This window comes from Mizuhopecten yessoensis, unplaced genomic scaffold (assembly GCF_002113885.1).
Source record: "Mizuhopecten yessoensis strain PY_sf001 unplaced genomic scaffold, ASM211388v2 scaffold8437, whole genome shotgun sequence".
In the NCBI taxonomy this organism is placed as follows: domain Eukaryota; kingdom Metazoa; phylum Mollusca; class Bivalvia; order Pectinida; family Pectinidae; genus Mizuhopecten; species Mizuhopecten yessoensis.
Window position 1 is genome coordinate 88,547 of NW_018407547.1, and position 16,666 is coordinate 105,212.

The 16,666-nt window shown below is 32.2% G+C and overlaps 1 protein-coding gene across 1 annotated transcript in view; it reads left to right on the plus strand.

Moving 5' to 3' along the window:
- Nucleotides 1–5,108: 5,108 nt before the first annotated feature.
- Nucleotides 5,109–16,666, plus strand: part of LOC110455949 (transcription factor LBX1-like) — a 37,628-nt gene continuing 26,070 nt past the window's right edge. Inside the window, exon 1 of the mRNA XM_021506419.1 lies at nucleotides 5,109–6,260. Within this exon, the coding sequence (XP_021362094.1) occupies nucleotides 5,846–6,260 (415 nt within the window). The 5' untranslated portion in view covers nucleotides 5,109–5,845. The remainder of the gene's footprint in view (nucleotides 6,261–16,666) is intronic.

The following is a 16,666-nucleotide window of genomic DNA, read 5'->3' on the forward strand; positions in this document are numbered from 1 at the left end:
ATATTGTAATGTCTTATACATGTAATTAAAAAACGATATGATTAATTACCACGAGTTGGATATATTGTTTTTCACTAGAGAAGTTTAACTTATACTTAAGAATGAACTCGCGAGAAAAGGACATCGTTTAATCACCAAGAGTAACATATCCTGTTTCTCCCTACAGATGTTGATCAAGAACTAACTCGTGAAAAATTAACATTTTCAATAATCACAAGTTTGATATCCTATTTCTCACATCAAAAGTTACTCTTCAGAAAGTTTCACGAAAAGAAAATCTTAGCCACCACAAGTAGGTTATATTTTGACTCGCAACGTAGATTATACATGATACTTAACCTACGAGAGAAAAACCTTTTGTCAATTATCACGAGTTGGGTATTCTGTTCCTCCGTACATAGTTTAAACTTGAGAATTAACCCTCGCGAATAAACCAACTGCCTATCATAACGAATTGGATATCCTGTGTCATCCCAGATTATTTCTAAAAATGCTCCAATGAAGTCGATATAGATAAGAATTAATCAGCATATGTACAGAAACCAGGAGACCAGCCACCGATCATTATCGACACTAGGAACATATTTAAGATCACGCGTACATGTACGTACGTAAATAATTTACACTACTCTAACTACATTGTATGCATACATTTACAGGATTTGGTGATAACTGAAATCTACTTAATCTATAAGATTATAATCAAAATCGTTTGATCCAGTTTCTTATACAACGATGTGGAATAGAAAGACTTGGTCAGAGTGAATCTACGCTAGGCAACGTATACGGGTTTACAAATCAAACCTCCTTATATCGAAGCTCGTGATAAACTATGTATTCGAGATATCAGAGTTAGAATAAACCAGATTTTCGACATTTACATAATACTCTTCTATTAGGGGCATTATGGGAACTCTGAGGGTCGGAAAACTGTCACGAGACAGAAAAGACCCCGAGACAAACTTTTTTGATATCCAAGTTCAACGTAACAAAACTGCCACAGGATAATCAGAAGGCCAAGCAAAATAGGACGAAAGTGGCATATTGACACTTTCTAGAAAGTTTCGTTGTTTGTTTGTTTGGTAGAATACACATATTACGATGATAATTGTACCTATAGCTAGCGTTTCGATTTGTTGTAAAGGTGCAAACTGTATACATGTACGGGTATACCTGTGTGCTATAATTAGGTTAGGGCGTTAAGCTTCTTTCATCAAATTGAGTATCTGATATATATGTGAAATTAAAAATATAGATTAAAAACATATCAAACTAATGTAAACGAGCAAAAATGTACATTTTGATGTAGAATTGAACATACTTGCTATTTTCTTAGATGCCAATAACCATTCATATGCTAGCATATGCATTATATAGTAAAACATTAAATCATTCAAATTATAGATAATATATATATATATATGGGACATTATACATCAAACACCCATTTAACAAATTCCTGTATTTTGTATGATTTACATTTTACGTCGAGAATAAGAAGACAGAAATCGCTATAATCGTTGAAATGGTCTAGTTTGCACATTAGCGCTCCTATCCTCTCTCTCGATGCCCATTTGACTGATTTATTGGCTGTGTCTTCGATGTATCTTTGAGTGTGAACTGACGTATAATTTTGCGAGAAGAATTGCGTAAAAGTCATTAGATATATAGTATCAGGTTATCTGATGTGTTGCCTAATGAATATGCGAACATTAGACATTATTTGATTTAATCTTATAAAGGTTATAAAATAGACTTTTCACATAAATAAGTAAAATTGGTCTGCAATCTGTCCCTGGTTTAAATGAAAGATACAGTCTCGGAGCATGTATAGCTAGAATTCATGTTGGACTATAAATTTGAACGTATTTATTTGACGGTAACATCAGTGCTAAGTAATTAGATGCAGTTGGCAGATTTGAAATGGGACTTTTATTTATTTAATTTATTCATATATTTTCAAAAAAGTTTTCTACATCCAGCAGAGGTCTTATTTGAGTACAATGAGTTTTTGTAGTGCCTGACATGTATCTATATAAAAGAAGAGTTTACTTTTGATATATATATAAGATCTACAGCTATGTTTTGTATAGCTTTTATTATAGTTTCATTTTCTTGTGTGTTGTACAGTGAAAGTAATTTCACTGTCTTTAGATATGATACAGTGTTGAAGTCGATGTGTGGAAAGGCACACCAAAAAAGATTGGACAGTTTAAAATTATAAAAAACATAGTCCTTGTTGTATTTGTGTATGAAACGTTTCTAAAAACAAAATCACAATTCACTGTTATGCGTAGTATATTTGATAGAACTGTTATTCCAAAATGTTTATTTTGCTGAAAATTATTTCAAAAAATCATTCTTAATGGTACACGTTTACTAAAACAGGTACACAAGGCTCCAAAAACGTAGTAAATAAACTCGGAAGAGGCGGGGTCATTGATATCGATCTAGGATGGACGAAACCTGGTCAAGACAGGAATAGACTTCTTTAATCGTCTCAGTAAAATAGATAAGAAAAAGTGTCGATTTTTATGACAGTAAGTTAGCGTTCTTTCTTTTGTTACTATATCTAAGGGCTTTAACGGAGGATATTGTCACTTTCTAAATACCACTTTTAAGCGCCCTCTAATCAACGCTGGTTGGAATGTTGAAAATAACAGCCCAGGGACTCATTTTTTTAAATTATCTATCAGTTTGTTTGGTCCCTGGTGTGAGGGTATATAATGGCCTTTTACTTCGATCCTATACTTAGAATATATCTTTGGTATTTTAAATTTCAAATCTAACTTTATTAATGTTTTGACTTATTATCTCTTCGTTTTAAAACACAGTTCACATATTGTGTACAGTAGAGAGAGTCGTCAGTCCGGATGCCAAATATCCGTAGGGCGTGCTTTCCGAACTTTTATATCCTAAATTGTATATACATTTAAGAGATAATTCCTGCAACACTAAGTTAAATTAATCGTTATGCTGTGTTTATATCCGGTAACTGAATTGTCCATATAAACGAGACGTCGGATGTCAGTCAATTGGGATCAGTTTGACCTTCACATCCGTGTTTTTTTCTATGCCTTTAAAAGTTTTAAAGAGCTTTGACAAATATTTATTTGTTTTTTTACATTAGGAACCGTTTTATATATATTATGATTTCAATTTTAAATTGGAGACGTCTCCCTTTTTAAAAGTCTGACTCTGTTTTATCATAATTTCCACGCATAAAAGTCAAACATGCACAAATTATATTAAGTACACAATATGATGGAACAGTTATCATATTGAGAATGAAATTGATTAAAAATAGATAATTTTTTAAGATTGTTTAAAAAAAACCACTCGAATTCTAATTAATTATTTATTTACCTGGGATGAACGAAGAATCAGTATTCTGTTTTAACTTAACATATCCCTTTATCATTTTTACGTTTATTTCATGGATTTAATTCGAGAGATAATTTATAATTTCTAAAAGAGAAGTAAAGAAGATCCATCAGATTAGTCGCCAAGAACAAGTTGTTAGATATTGTTAATTTACAAACAAATCTATTTGGTAATATTTGTGATAATTGTTCATTAATTTCGATTAATCAAGTTTCGGTGATTTCTTTTATATAAAAAAACACTTTAAAAAATGTTTATAATTTAAAAATATAAAAACACACACATAAACAACAAAATATCGTATATGTCATTAAAAGATTTCGACTGACTAGTTACGTTTTGCGTGCAGGAGTTGAAAATATTTTTAAAAATGCAGTTTAATTTTAAATATCACCGAAGGTTTATCGCTTCTATCAGAGGGATAAATTCATCTCAAAATACACTTGACTATTTACAGCTCGCGGTCTGTGGCTTTTTCCCTAACGCAAGCAGAACATGATACATGTATGAAACATATTGTATTATAAACTTTGCTATATGCATTTTTTAAATGGATCTTTATAATAACGCTGCCCGTTTGTAAATGTATTTAATGGAAAAATATATATATCATTGTCACTGCTATGTAAGCTTAACATTATTCATAGAAAACATTCTTCTTTGATATTATTTAAAAACATGTATATGTAATATTTAGTATTTTTGAGAATTTCAGTATTTTCAATTGCTACATTTAAACATATTATGTAAGTATGCCTGTGTTAGTATCGGACTTAAACATATATAAACAATTTCAAATATGAAAACTGTAAAAGCACATGTTTGGTAAACAAATAAACGGTATTCATCTGACAAACCCAAGCATAAATATAACGAATTTGTAAATTCATAAATCATAAAACAAAAAAATGACACCAAAAAAACGAAAGCTTTCTGTTCTCCTGTTGGCACAGCGATATTCTACACCACTCGCGATCGGATTATTAAAATATAAGTGACTCTTCATCAGCTCAAAACGATTCGGCTTACACAGCTAACGCGCGCGAACACAGGGGTTGGCCAACACAATACAAACATCGTTTACCAGACGAGGCAGGGTTTGTTAACTGTGTCAAGAAAAGAGCCTCTGCCGGCTTCTTGATAGACTGATGCTAATTCATGTTCCGCGTGGTTATGAAAGCCCAGTTATCTTTTAACATGATATTAATAATAATATGTGATCAATGTTTGTCAGTTAAAATGAGAATCAATTATTATTATTGTTTGTATTAATCAGTTATTTATATCTATAATGTTTATTTTTATTTTTAAATGATATTAGAAAATGTAGAAAATATTCAATATTTATTTACTTTAAAATGTCCTTTAGAGAAAGCTGACAAGTCTTTGTCTGGTGAACCTATTCTGGTCTCTTAGTGTGGGTTTACATGAAGCTGTGTATCACCAAACATCTTTGTATCGAAGCATAATTAATTTAATCGTTTAAAATGATACCCGCGATTGGTTTAGATGTCCAAAACATTTTGCTAATTTAATTACCTCTCATCTGGAGAGTCAACGTAGAGTAATTAGTGAACTGTGGCTGATGCATGACGGGACAGTTTGTTGATGGAAAAAGTCTGGCTGAGATTGGCTGATCAACGGATCACATTCCCCTCCCACTGTTGTGAGGGGCAAACACCTAACAAGACCATGATCATGTGTTAAAACGTCTTTACCCCAATCCTCGCAAGTCTCATGTCTTCGGAAACATCTTGATAATGAGGATTGCATATATTTAAAGGATTCTGTTTAATTTTTCTCGAATTTGTTTGCATATGTTTTTCATAATCGAGCCAAGATGGTGAACACATTTTTTAATTCTCGCTACTAAAAAGTGTTCAAGGAAATCTCATGGACGTTTGTTCAAGTATATCATATACGAGAATCTTTCATTCAATTTTTTCTACAAACATTCTCGTAACATTATTTGAAAGCAAATCATTGTTTTTGCCTCAGGTCATTCGCTGTACGCTCGGCAGACGACAGTTAGTAATCAGACGAAATATTCGCGCCTCACGTCGCTTGTGTACCTTAGGGGTGTTTTCAGTAGCGCGCAGACGACATATCCTTACAGTTATTTAACTGTCAGTCAATCAAGTGGCCCGGCCTCGTTTTGGGGTTTTGTTTTTGTTGTGGTGTGCTGGAAAGACTCTGGTGTTGTTAGACTTCTGGGTACTTAGATACATTGACAGGCCTCGGATACTATACAGCACATACTCGACTTACTACCCCGAGGAAAGTTAGAAAGAAAAATTATCAGAATTTCTTCAAGAAATAATATCTGTGGACGACTACAACATTGTGTGCACATGGATGTTTGTTTACTATCTCTAAATGTATAACTTTCCGAGGAAGAAATTTTGATTTGATTTTGACTTTCCTTTCACCTGTGAAAAAGTTTACTTAAAAAGCAGACCAAATGAAAATCATGTCAACATCCAGCGGGGTCAGTGATTCGGACGATAGCTGTAAAGACCAATACGAACCGATACGGAAACTTGCAATGGTGCAACTTCAGCCTCCTAGAAATCCAAACAAACCATTCACGTCATTTGCAATCAAGGATATTCTAGGATCTAGCAATAATAATAATAATAATGTGCAACATAGAAATTTACATTTTAATAATGCTATTAATTCGAGGATCGTACGACCATGGGATAACCGATCCAGTCCGGGTCGAGATTCAGAACTTTCATCGGATGCTGAAGAAGAAGAAATCAACGTCGACGACGATGATCAAATCCCAAGCATGAAAACAGTATCCCCTCTCGATGCTTTGATGGAAATGGCAAATAAAACATTTGAGGGATTAGAAACAGCTGATGCAGCAGGTAAGCTTTTTAATATGTAAAATTATTTGAAGATTATTTTAATTGTATATGACACTGGTGGGTAATTAATATAACAATTATTTGTTGGTATTTCTCTAAACAGTAAATCACTTCTCTTTTCTATTTATGCAATAGGTTTATAAAATTATATTTATTAATACTTTTTATAACAAAATAAAATATGTAATTACATAAACAGAATATACATTATATAACCTTTTACATAAATACTAGTTATAAATTAAATTTATTATCAAAATAAGTTCAATTTAGATTTCGTATTCAATTGTTAAAAAGCTCAGAATGAGTTTTTAGGCTTCAGTTTATCAACATAATCCGTTGGTTTACAATATAAACAATGTATTAATCTTATATCAGATAAAGCCTTCAACGTTTAATACATAATTTACCACAAAATATTACATATTCAATAAAATTGTTATTTAAAATCAGAGAATCATTATCAAACACATTTATACGAAATAATTCAATATCAAATGTCTAATAAAGTTGATAAATTATTGCATTTTTGCATCCATTTTATGGAATCAATTGTCTCGAAACGTTTCACAGAAGATTCAGATTTGATTCTAAAGAATAGCACTTAATAAGGTTGATAGAAAGTTAATTGATTGATTAGGTAATTAATTCCATGCTATTGCAGACTACACGAAAATTGTGTTGGTTAGACCGTGTTAAAACGACATAAGGCAGGAACAACAATACAGCGAGGAAATTATGGCTAAATTTGTCGTTTTAGAAGATGCATTTAAATATGATGTATGAAATAATTTTCGAAAATAAATATAATTCATTTTAAATCGTTTTGTGTAGCTCGCCATCGTAAATAGTCTTCTATTTACACTAATTTCAGCGCTCGTTATGAATCATCGTTCTGTAATATATTTAATATGACATATTCCTTAATTATTTCTAATTTATTTGGTCATATTCATTCAATTAGATACCATCAATTAACATTAAAATGATTACTGCGAAATGTTGTAGTTTATTGATGCATTCTAAAATAAATCATCATTATCAAAAATATGTCTATTTAACAGGTACATGTATCATTAAACGAAAATGTTCTCAAATTCTCAGTCCTAGTTGCATCTATTGAAAAATTAAAAAATTGAATCAATAAAAGAGTCACCGCAAGCATCAATAAAAATGTTCCTGAACGTAAATTCAGCGGTATTGTGCAATTTTCAAAAATATGAAATAAAATAATACATGATCTATAGATAAAACTACATTAGAGTGGTACCTTTGTTTTCTTTTGATGAACAAGATTTATAGACTAAAGATCAGTCTATGTTCTAGCTTTCATCTTTGGCCAGTGTGATCCACTAATTTGGAAGATCATAAAACTTCTAAAGTTCATCACAATGTAAACCTGGCAATAAAAATTCAGTAAACCATTAATTGCGCAATATTTTGGTACATAAAACACCTTTGCCGACAAAAGGGGTATTAACGATTTGTTGAAACTCTCAAAATGAAAGGGTGGCCACAGGTCCAACACATTAAAGGTAGTACGTTACAACGTTATGTCGCCACGGGCAGTCTATTTATTAGCTGACCACTTGACCATAATAAAGACACTTTCACTAACAAATATATCTCGGTCCTAATCGGTCTGTTGATTTATGGCCTGGCAATATAGAGGAACTGACCACTGAATGTCCGGACAGTTAAAAGACTTTCCGACAGCTACTGGCGATTTTGATTTTTAGTGTACTTGTGTTGTGGAAGTGGTGAAGATGTGTTAAATCTATCAGGAACAGCGGTCAGTTTACACCTATCGGATGGTCAATTTAGCCTTGTTACATCTTTACCCCTCGGCAGTAAATCTGACAAATTATCTCCAATACGTTCGCGGTCAAGACCTCGTTAGTCCACGTGCTAGGAGTCGTGCCCCAACATACGTGCAGTAGTTCCTTATCTAGTATTCGAAAGACAGTTTGTTAAATATGTTTTTGTGATTTTAACAAGTTCAATATCTTTCCCATTAGACAACAGTTACTAGCAAAAATGCATTTATTTATAAATAAAACATGTACATGATAAGTGCATATAGAAAGATTTAAATGCTCAGTGTTGTTTTCTTTATAAAATCAAACAAAATGATAATAATATAGTTTTCAAATAAAAAGTCTATAACTTTCAAAAATATCGTTCGATATTATTAAATATGCATTACAAAATAAATATATTATAGCGTCAATAACATACCTGCTATTTATACACACAAATATGCACTGAAAAACTATTCTTTAAATATAAGACAGCGAATTAATTTTGAAAACTGTTCAGAGATGGAAATTCTTTTCTTTTCTTTGTTCTTGTTTATTTTCCTCTGCATTTTGCATTGATTTATATATTTCCTCAAGTTCTCTTGCATGACAGTGATATCGATGTAATTGCTCATATTTGCACTTGTTGCTTAAGCAGGGTCTTGTGTCTGAACTACACAAGTATCTTAGCCGTCTCACCTCCCTCAGCCGTTATATTTTGCAGAAATACATCACTTTTATCCATTTATTATTTTTCATTTTTTCCTTGCTATGGAGTTTTAAGCAGGACAGACATGTCATAAATGTCTTTAGTTATTTTCGTTAAGAATTTTGATTTATACTTGGAGAAGTTATTAGTTAAATATTCCAAACAAATTGAAAAACGGATTTAATCCATGAATCAAGTATGTCGAATACCGAAAAATCTTCCTGATTTACGACGAAGTTGATTCCGCGTAAAGCATAGGAAAATCCTCACATCTTAATATTTTAGCAGATTTTACCAAGATAAGTTATATATAACTAGGTCTTGTTCTTGTATCAGAATAATTTAATTAAAAGTTGAAAGAAGTTTATGGATATTTATACCCAAACCGTCAGATCAAAGCAAAAAAGTAAACTATATGAACAAATAGAAGATTGACAGAACAACGGTGTTCCCCTCCGTTCCTATTTGAGATATGACCGTGGTTTGGGTTACCTTCCTCCTTACAAATAGATTTTCGAGTAAACCTGTTATTATTTACGGAATGATATTTTCGCGTCCGAAAGGTATAATTTACAAACAATTTTCTTCTTTTTATCTGCTAATTCAACACATCTTTTACCATAAACTAGGTTCGTTCCTTCACGTCGTTTTCCCTTAGCACTTCCACAGAGCTATATGTTTTCAGACGAACAGAAGGTGATACAATTACTGGTTGGGCTGTACATTACTGGCACTTTACCATACTTCCACGGCTTCGCTTGTTGGCGAAAACGGTTAATTTAAGACTTCAGTTTATAACGATGGTCAATTTAGGGGTGTTGTTGACCGATTATCTAATAATAAGTCACCTATAACCCACTATTGACATTCTGACACCACAAAAATCTGTCACTAGCCTAAGAGACTAGGCCATGTGTTCAGAAGCTTCATTTTAATGACAACACTCTTCAGAGAGTTGTTATATTTTACAGTGTACCATTGATCACACACATGTCGCTTATTAACCCGCATAGTTTGAAATATAGCACAGTAATCTTAGATTTCATCGTAACAATCCACATTTCAGTTATTAGTAAAATGAAAGATAAATTACTTTGAAATGTATCATTGGGATTAACATGTAATTGCAAAGTTGTATTTCATAATAACGTTGCATTCATCAGGTGAAGTCGTTACTAGTACGAGTAATGAGAAGCATACATAATCGATTAAATAATGATGTTTTCCATTTAAATAAAAGCTGTTTCCACAAAATCCACAGATGTAATGTGCATTTCCTGACACACTCGAGTGCGATAACCTGGCACTCTGTCCCCACCTTTAAATGTAGACGTACAATTAATTTTTGGTATACATTATTAGACTATAACAAATATTTTCTTCTTTACTTTACCGACTGTTTACCTAGGCGATCATATAAATACAACCGATAACTCTCGTTTTAAACTTACTGATTCTTTAGAGTTCTGTGAAATGTTTATTATTTATAATATAAAATATCACTTATACTTTTTTCTAGGTAATCAAAACGCGTAGAATGTTTCAACATATGTATTAGACGAAGAATAGTGTGTAGGACTAAATATTATTATATCAACTGTGTTTGAAATTGGGATTTTCTTATTCGAAATCCATGTATTCAGTTTAAATAATGTGCTTACATCAGTTAAAAGGAAACACCACAATGTTTCAATAAAAAAAATAGACTTTCAAACGTCCGTTGAGATGATTTATAGATGTAGGTGACATTTTTGAGTTGTGAGCTTTTCCTGACTGTGTTGGATATCAGAAGAAAAACGGTGAAAATTAATAACTATTAATCAATATACCTAATATCAGTTATATAATTAATTAACACTAAACTGCTTTCTTTGACATATTTTAATTATTGCTTTATATATATATATGAAGTAGATGACATAAATAGCTTTTCCGTGTGAAGACATTCTTTGAGAATTGTCCACGGTCATGTTATAACTTTTAGCAGAAAATTTATCATTCATCTGAAAACTAAATATTTTCTTCAAATCTGGCAAGAAAGCGACTTTTTTATAACCAGGTGAGAGTATTTGGTTTAGCACACTAAAATCCACCAATCCTCGTCCATAATGTTTTAAATTAAAACAATCCTGCTTGTCACTACTGTCACTGTGTATAGTTGATAAATCGACAAAGTATACCGATGGTGCGTGTTATATTTCTGATCTTCGTTGTATCATTTCACTTGCATTTAAAACAATTCTGTTATTAGAATAAAGATAAAATAGCGCCATCAGTTATCGCTTAATGTGATGGTGAAATATGATGAAACAGCTTGTGTTTCAACAAAATCAAACATAATCGAGATTGATTTATGCATATACATGTAGTGTTATTTGTTTATATAACGTTTGAAACCTAGACAAAAATCAATGAAATGTTTGGCTCACAGCAGTGGAATATTGGCAAACGAGGACGCTTTCCACCATATTCTGAATAGCTGTTATTCAACAAAAAGCATAGGGACCTGCTAACACACTCAGATGGATCACTAATGTATGTGTTAAAAGCAAACCAATGCTGTTTTATTTTGTTACAAATTGTATTGATATGATATATATTTCAGAATATATAACATCAAATATATGTGTAGACTAAATGCAACAAAATTCTGGCCAATACAAATTATCATCGCTAACGATTTATATATATATATTATAATTCATTAGAAAAAATGTTACCTTTTTGCATATTTAGCCACACAAATATATTTATTATTTCTTTTAAGTTGATATAAAAAGGTAAGACCTACCAATATGTATCTACGGAACGTCGAGATAAATATGATAAAACTAGTAAGCAACAAAATAATGTAAAATTGAAATATTGTATAAAGCTTATAAGAGCACGATGTAAATGTAATAATGATGTATACTTTGTGTTAGCTCCACACTGAAAGGTGTACAAGTACTATTCATAGTTTATACATTTAAATTTGAACATGTTATAATTAATTTTGAGCTTAATTCAAGTCACTACAATGTAAAAGTACACGTTTTAATTATTTGATTAATTTCATTCCATCCTTTAACTGACAAGCAAGGAAAACGGAAAAATATTATGCAATTATGAGGAAAACAGATTTGTAAATAGGTGGAAATTAAAGTATTAAAAGTGTATATATGGTGTGATAGATGACGGACACTATTATTTAATAAGAGTATTAATTTTCTATTTTTGTGACATTTGGTATTAATCATACATGTAGATGTTGTCAGATATAATAATACATAACGTTTAATATTTCTAAACACACCAGGCTACCGACATTGTCCATGTTTTTCTTGTTTATATTTATCGATTTCTCGTGGTGATGTTTGCTATCTGTATGTTAATTTCCCCCACCACACCTGAAGTATACAGGTAAACTAGATGAACATGACAGGTAATTTTTGTTTTCTGCTGAATACATTAATCACTTTTACAAGAAAAAAAATCATCGACTTATTTTACCTCATAAAACATGCACCTAGTTCATGTATGAAATGGAAAAAACAGATTGGAATATGACAGCTTCACCTTTGAATGCAGGTAAACACATCATTCTGTTTTTATCGCCTTTTACTTTGTTATATATGGGTCTTGCTGAATTACTCACTTTAATTACAAAGCAAAATGTATTATGACAAAAATGTCTTTGTTTACCTCTGAATTAGCTATTCAGCAAATTAGTGTTTTTTTCTCTTATAAATACTTTTCATTTTTCGGAAAGCATGCATCATATTAGTACAAGTACAAAGGAAAGTGCTCGTAAAACACACACCTTGTTTAAATGAATAGACGGAAATCAGTATGTCAGTTTCAAACCTGCTTAATGTTATCATTCTGTCAAATCAGTCTCACCCCTGGTGTCAGTGTCATCTGATCACATCGACCTGGAATGATACAAAAAAAATGTCATGTCGTAATTTATTCAATAGACTTGAAAGTGCACTTCAATAGGATAAAGTGTTCAGTCAATTTTGATGGAGAAAGAGCGGTTTATTTTTTTTCTTCATTTCAATACAAGGATTATAACACAATTAACTGCTGTATTCTTCTATGTTGGCGAAATTTTACACATTTTTTTAGATAATGTATAAGGTAAAACATTTTTCATAAATATAATTATCCTTCCCTAGTGAACTTTGCTGACACTTAAATTATCCAAACGAAATAAACCATAATATACATTGAGAAAAAATGTAAAATCTATGATATACTCTGATAGCAGAAACTATGTGGTATTTTATTTTGTCTGCAGGATTGCTAGATAATACATTACGTTCGTAATATTGTTTTTATTTAAGTGCTATAACGAACTATATACATATGAGTATCCATGAATTAGAGTAGAGGTTGAGATAGGGAAGGAAAGGTGAGATTTGGAGCATCAACTGAGGAACATGGGAATGGGGGAAGCGTAAAAGGAGCAGCAGCGCAATACTAAAGCAGAATATAAGTGGATGGAGAGGTATGAACTCGTATATACGGTATTCTCAATAGTTACAAATGGCATTCGTGTACTCGATGACGTAAAGCTGTCTTTTTAAGTGTTTGAAGATCCGATTAAGATGCACCGAACATACACACGCCGTCTACAATTGCATTCCCTTGGAGAAAGAAATGCTTTTTCCGAACATATATCATAACCTCAAAGACTTTCATTCCCATTCCTTTCTGGTAACAAGCTGAAAACATACAATGATCTATGGTTTGGAAGGGGAGGGGGTATTATCACCAACGGAATGCTTCATTTCCCTTAGATTAGATATCCCAATCGATTCGCCATCCCTACACACAAGTACTGCTAAAATATTGTTGCAAACGAATTCTAGTTCTGTGAACACGCTTTCAACCAAGGGTTTTCACGAAAATAAATAATTTCATCAATCAATTACACATTCTCCAATATTTTTATTAAATAGTTGTTTTTTCTTCTTGAATTCAACATAAGAACAAAAGTCTGTGTATGGAAATAAAGCTGACCATGCCGTTGTGCTTATACCAGAATACTTACAGCTGTAACTAGTAACTGCCTATTTAGGACAAAACTTGTGCTCAAGTTTGATTGAGCCGTCATCAACTCGTGAATTTATTTTGTATGTTAAACTACTTAGAACACAGACAAACCAGTGTTCCGGGAAATACATCTGGAACATAAAAATACATTTTCAACTGAAAAATATTCTCAAAGACTAAAGTTAAAGTTGAACATTTTCAAACATGGACACACATTATTTAATACAACGTTTGAGTCACAATTATGCTATTTTCTTAGTTGATGTTATTCTCTATATCTTAATGAATATTTACTTTGTAATGAAAAGAAACGACTAAAGTAGGCAAGTAAAATAAATTACCATCTCGGGATACACGGCTGTTCCGACACTTGCACTTGCTGTAGAAAGACATAAGTACATGTAACAGCATAGACGAGTGTACAAATCATCTAACCATTCAGAAACTTCTACATATTGTCCAAGTAACTGTGAGTGACTGAAATATATTAATTAGGAAAGATGCATATGCATGCCTGACAATCAATCCGCATGTGCTGAATACAACAGTTATCGGGGTTTTGTATAGCAGTGGTACGAAATGATAGAATGAGGCGCGTACAAGTTGTGCCAACAAAATCAAATTAAACTATTATGTTGTGTTTTAGCGCAGCTCGGTCTTAATGATCTTGTTTGTTCATAAATCAGGTGGACTAGCACTAAAACTGACGATGTGTTTCAAGTAAGAGGCGTTTTGCAAACGCAACGGTCGAATCTTTATAGCAAAACAGTCTAGAGAATTTAGAGGCTTGAATAGGTCAATGTGTTATGTAAAAAACACTTTTGCTTTGGTTCTGTCGATTAATACGTAGGATGTCGTAAAGGTTGCCACAATAACTTTTCACAAAGTAGGTATTTGTAGTTCTGGGATGAAAACTAAAACAAATGCTATTTATCAATGGTGACAATTTATTTCTCTCTATGTCATCTCAAACGCATTCTTTTTAATAGCTTATATGATAAAAGTATCCAACTTACAAGTAGATATGTAGGAGGCAAAGGGGATTCTCCATAAAGGGATAGGCGTCTACGTGTATTACACAGAAAAGCGTTTATTTCACATAAATGGACATAATTTTTGTCAGTTTCTGCGTAGATGATTTAAACAATTTCAAAAATCTTCTGTGTTATTGTTATTCTATAATGCTTCAGATTAAATAAATGCTAGGTGTTGAATACAAGACGAATTCCGTCTGGATGGCATTCGTCTTTTATCACAACTTTACACAGAGGAAAACAGAAAAAGCATTTGTAAGCATTTGTAAGACGATGCTTACAAATGCTTAGCAAAGACACTTTATGCTTAGATACCTCAGTGTAACAAAGAGACAATGATCTTGTTGAATATATGACAATGAGTAACGTTTTCAAGGATGTCTCACTGAAATCTTATGGGAATATTGCTCTAGTATACATCTTAGTAAAAAAACAACACAAACACGTGTCCTTTCAGCTTATGTTGATCAAATAATGGTTTTCCTGCACAGCGGATAGAAGGGCTTGTTTAGCACTCTGGAGTGTGATACGCGCCGACGCAGCAATCCTTTATGTGGTTATCATAAAATATAGAAACATCAGTCGGACCACAGGAATTCCGAATGGTATCTGACCATGTTTTATTCCTCTGGTGTCTCGTGATCTTCGACCTACCTGTAGTAATAGGTAGAATTTACGGTACTATATGACCTTTCAGGGTCATAGGTGAGAATTATAATTTCCGTGTATCAACAGAAGTTTGAATATGAAGGTTTTGATATGACATGTCAACTATGATTTTTGTTTGTGAATAACATATAGCTTCATTTTTCCCAGTCTTCGTTTGTTATAAGAACAAGGCGGAGATATCTGCTTCGACTTTGTAGCTGACAGTTATGTATGTGTCGCTCCATTTATTTTCTCATCAACATCACCATTATCTTGTTACCGACCAGAATATAAGTTCCCATCAACGTTAGCCGAAACGTTCCAATACGATTAAAACAATATCATGTATGATATTAATGAACCCCTATATTCCCTTTTCGACTCTTCATTCCTCATAAAGGCCGACGCGATTTTATAATCTGTAGGGGTAGCACGTTGGACTCATTTGACTAGACATTTACACGTCATGAGTCGAAGGAATCTATATCTACGTATAATCTATTCATGTCGTTTGGTGTAATCTAATCAAGCCCATTTGATGTAAATGTAAGCCAAAGAAAATTTATGGACGTGTTTACATTTCAATGCACACAGGGAAATTCGGATTAATATACAGATTTATGAGGTTTTTATGTTTTTCCTATAATAAAAAAAAAAACAGCACTAAATATGTGTGCAAAGTCATAATGTTCAGGAATATGATTTTAAATATATTTTATATAACAAAATTCATATTTTTTGTTAAATATTTGTGGTATTTGACTTGAAAAATCAAAATGTTTTATCAGTGTCTATACGTTAAATCAACAAGAAATACCCTGGAAACAAACTTTATGGATGTATAGATTGAAATCGAGATTCTGCGTGTCTAAAGTTACAAAGTGTGCATAAATTAGAGTTAATGTCGCCTCACCTGTTAAGTACCCTTATGTTTCCGTTCAAATCACCCTTCAAAGAAATAAAAACGAATATGCGAATGTCGACATTCCTCGTTTTATTGTGCTAGTTATGCTCCTTTTATTTACATTTTGTCGTAAAATTTGAAAAATCAGAAATTGTTTTACAGTTCATGTAGCATTAGACGTACCGAAACCCAATCACCTATGTCGCGAGAGCTCGTGCTAACCAAAAACATACATAAACTTGCAAAACGAGAGAGTAAATATCATATCTCTA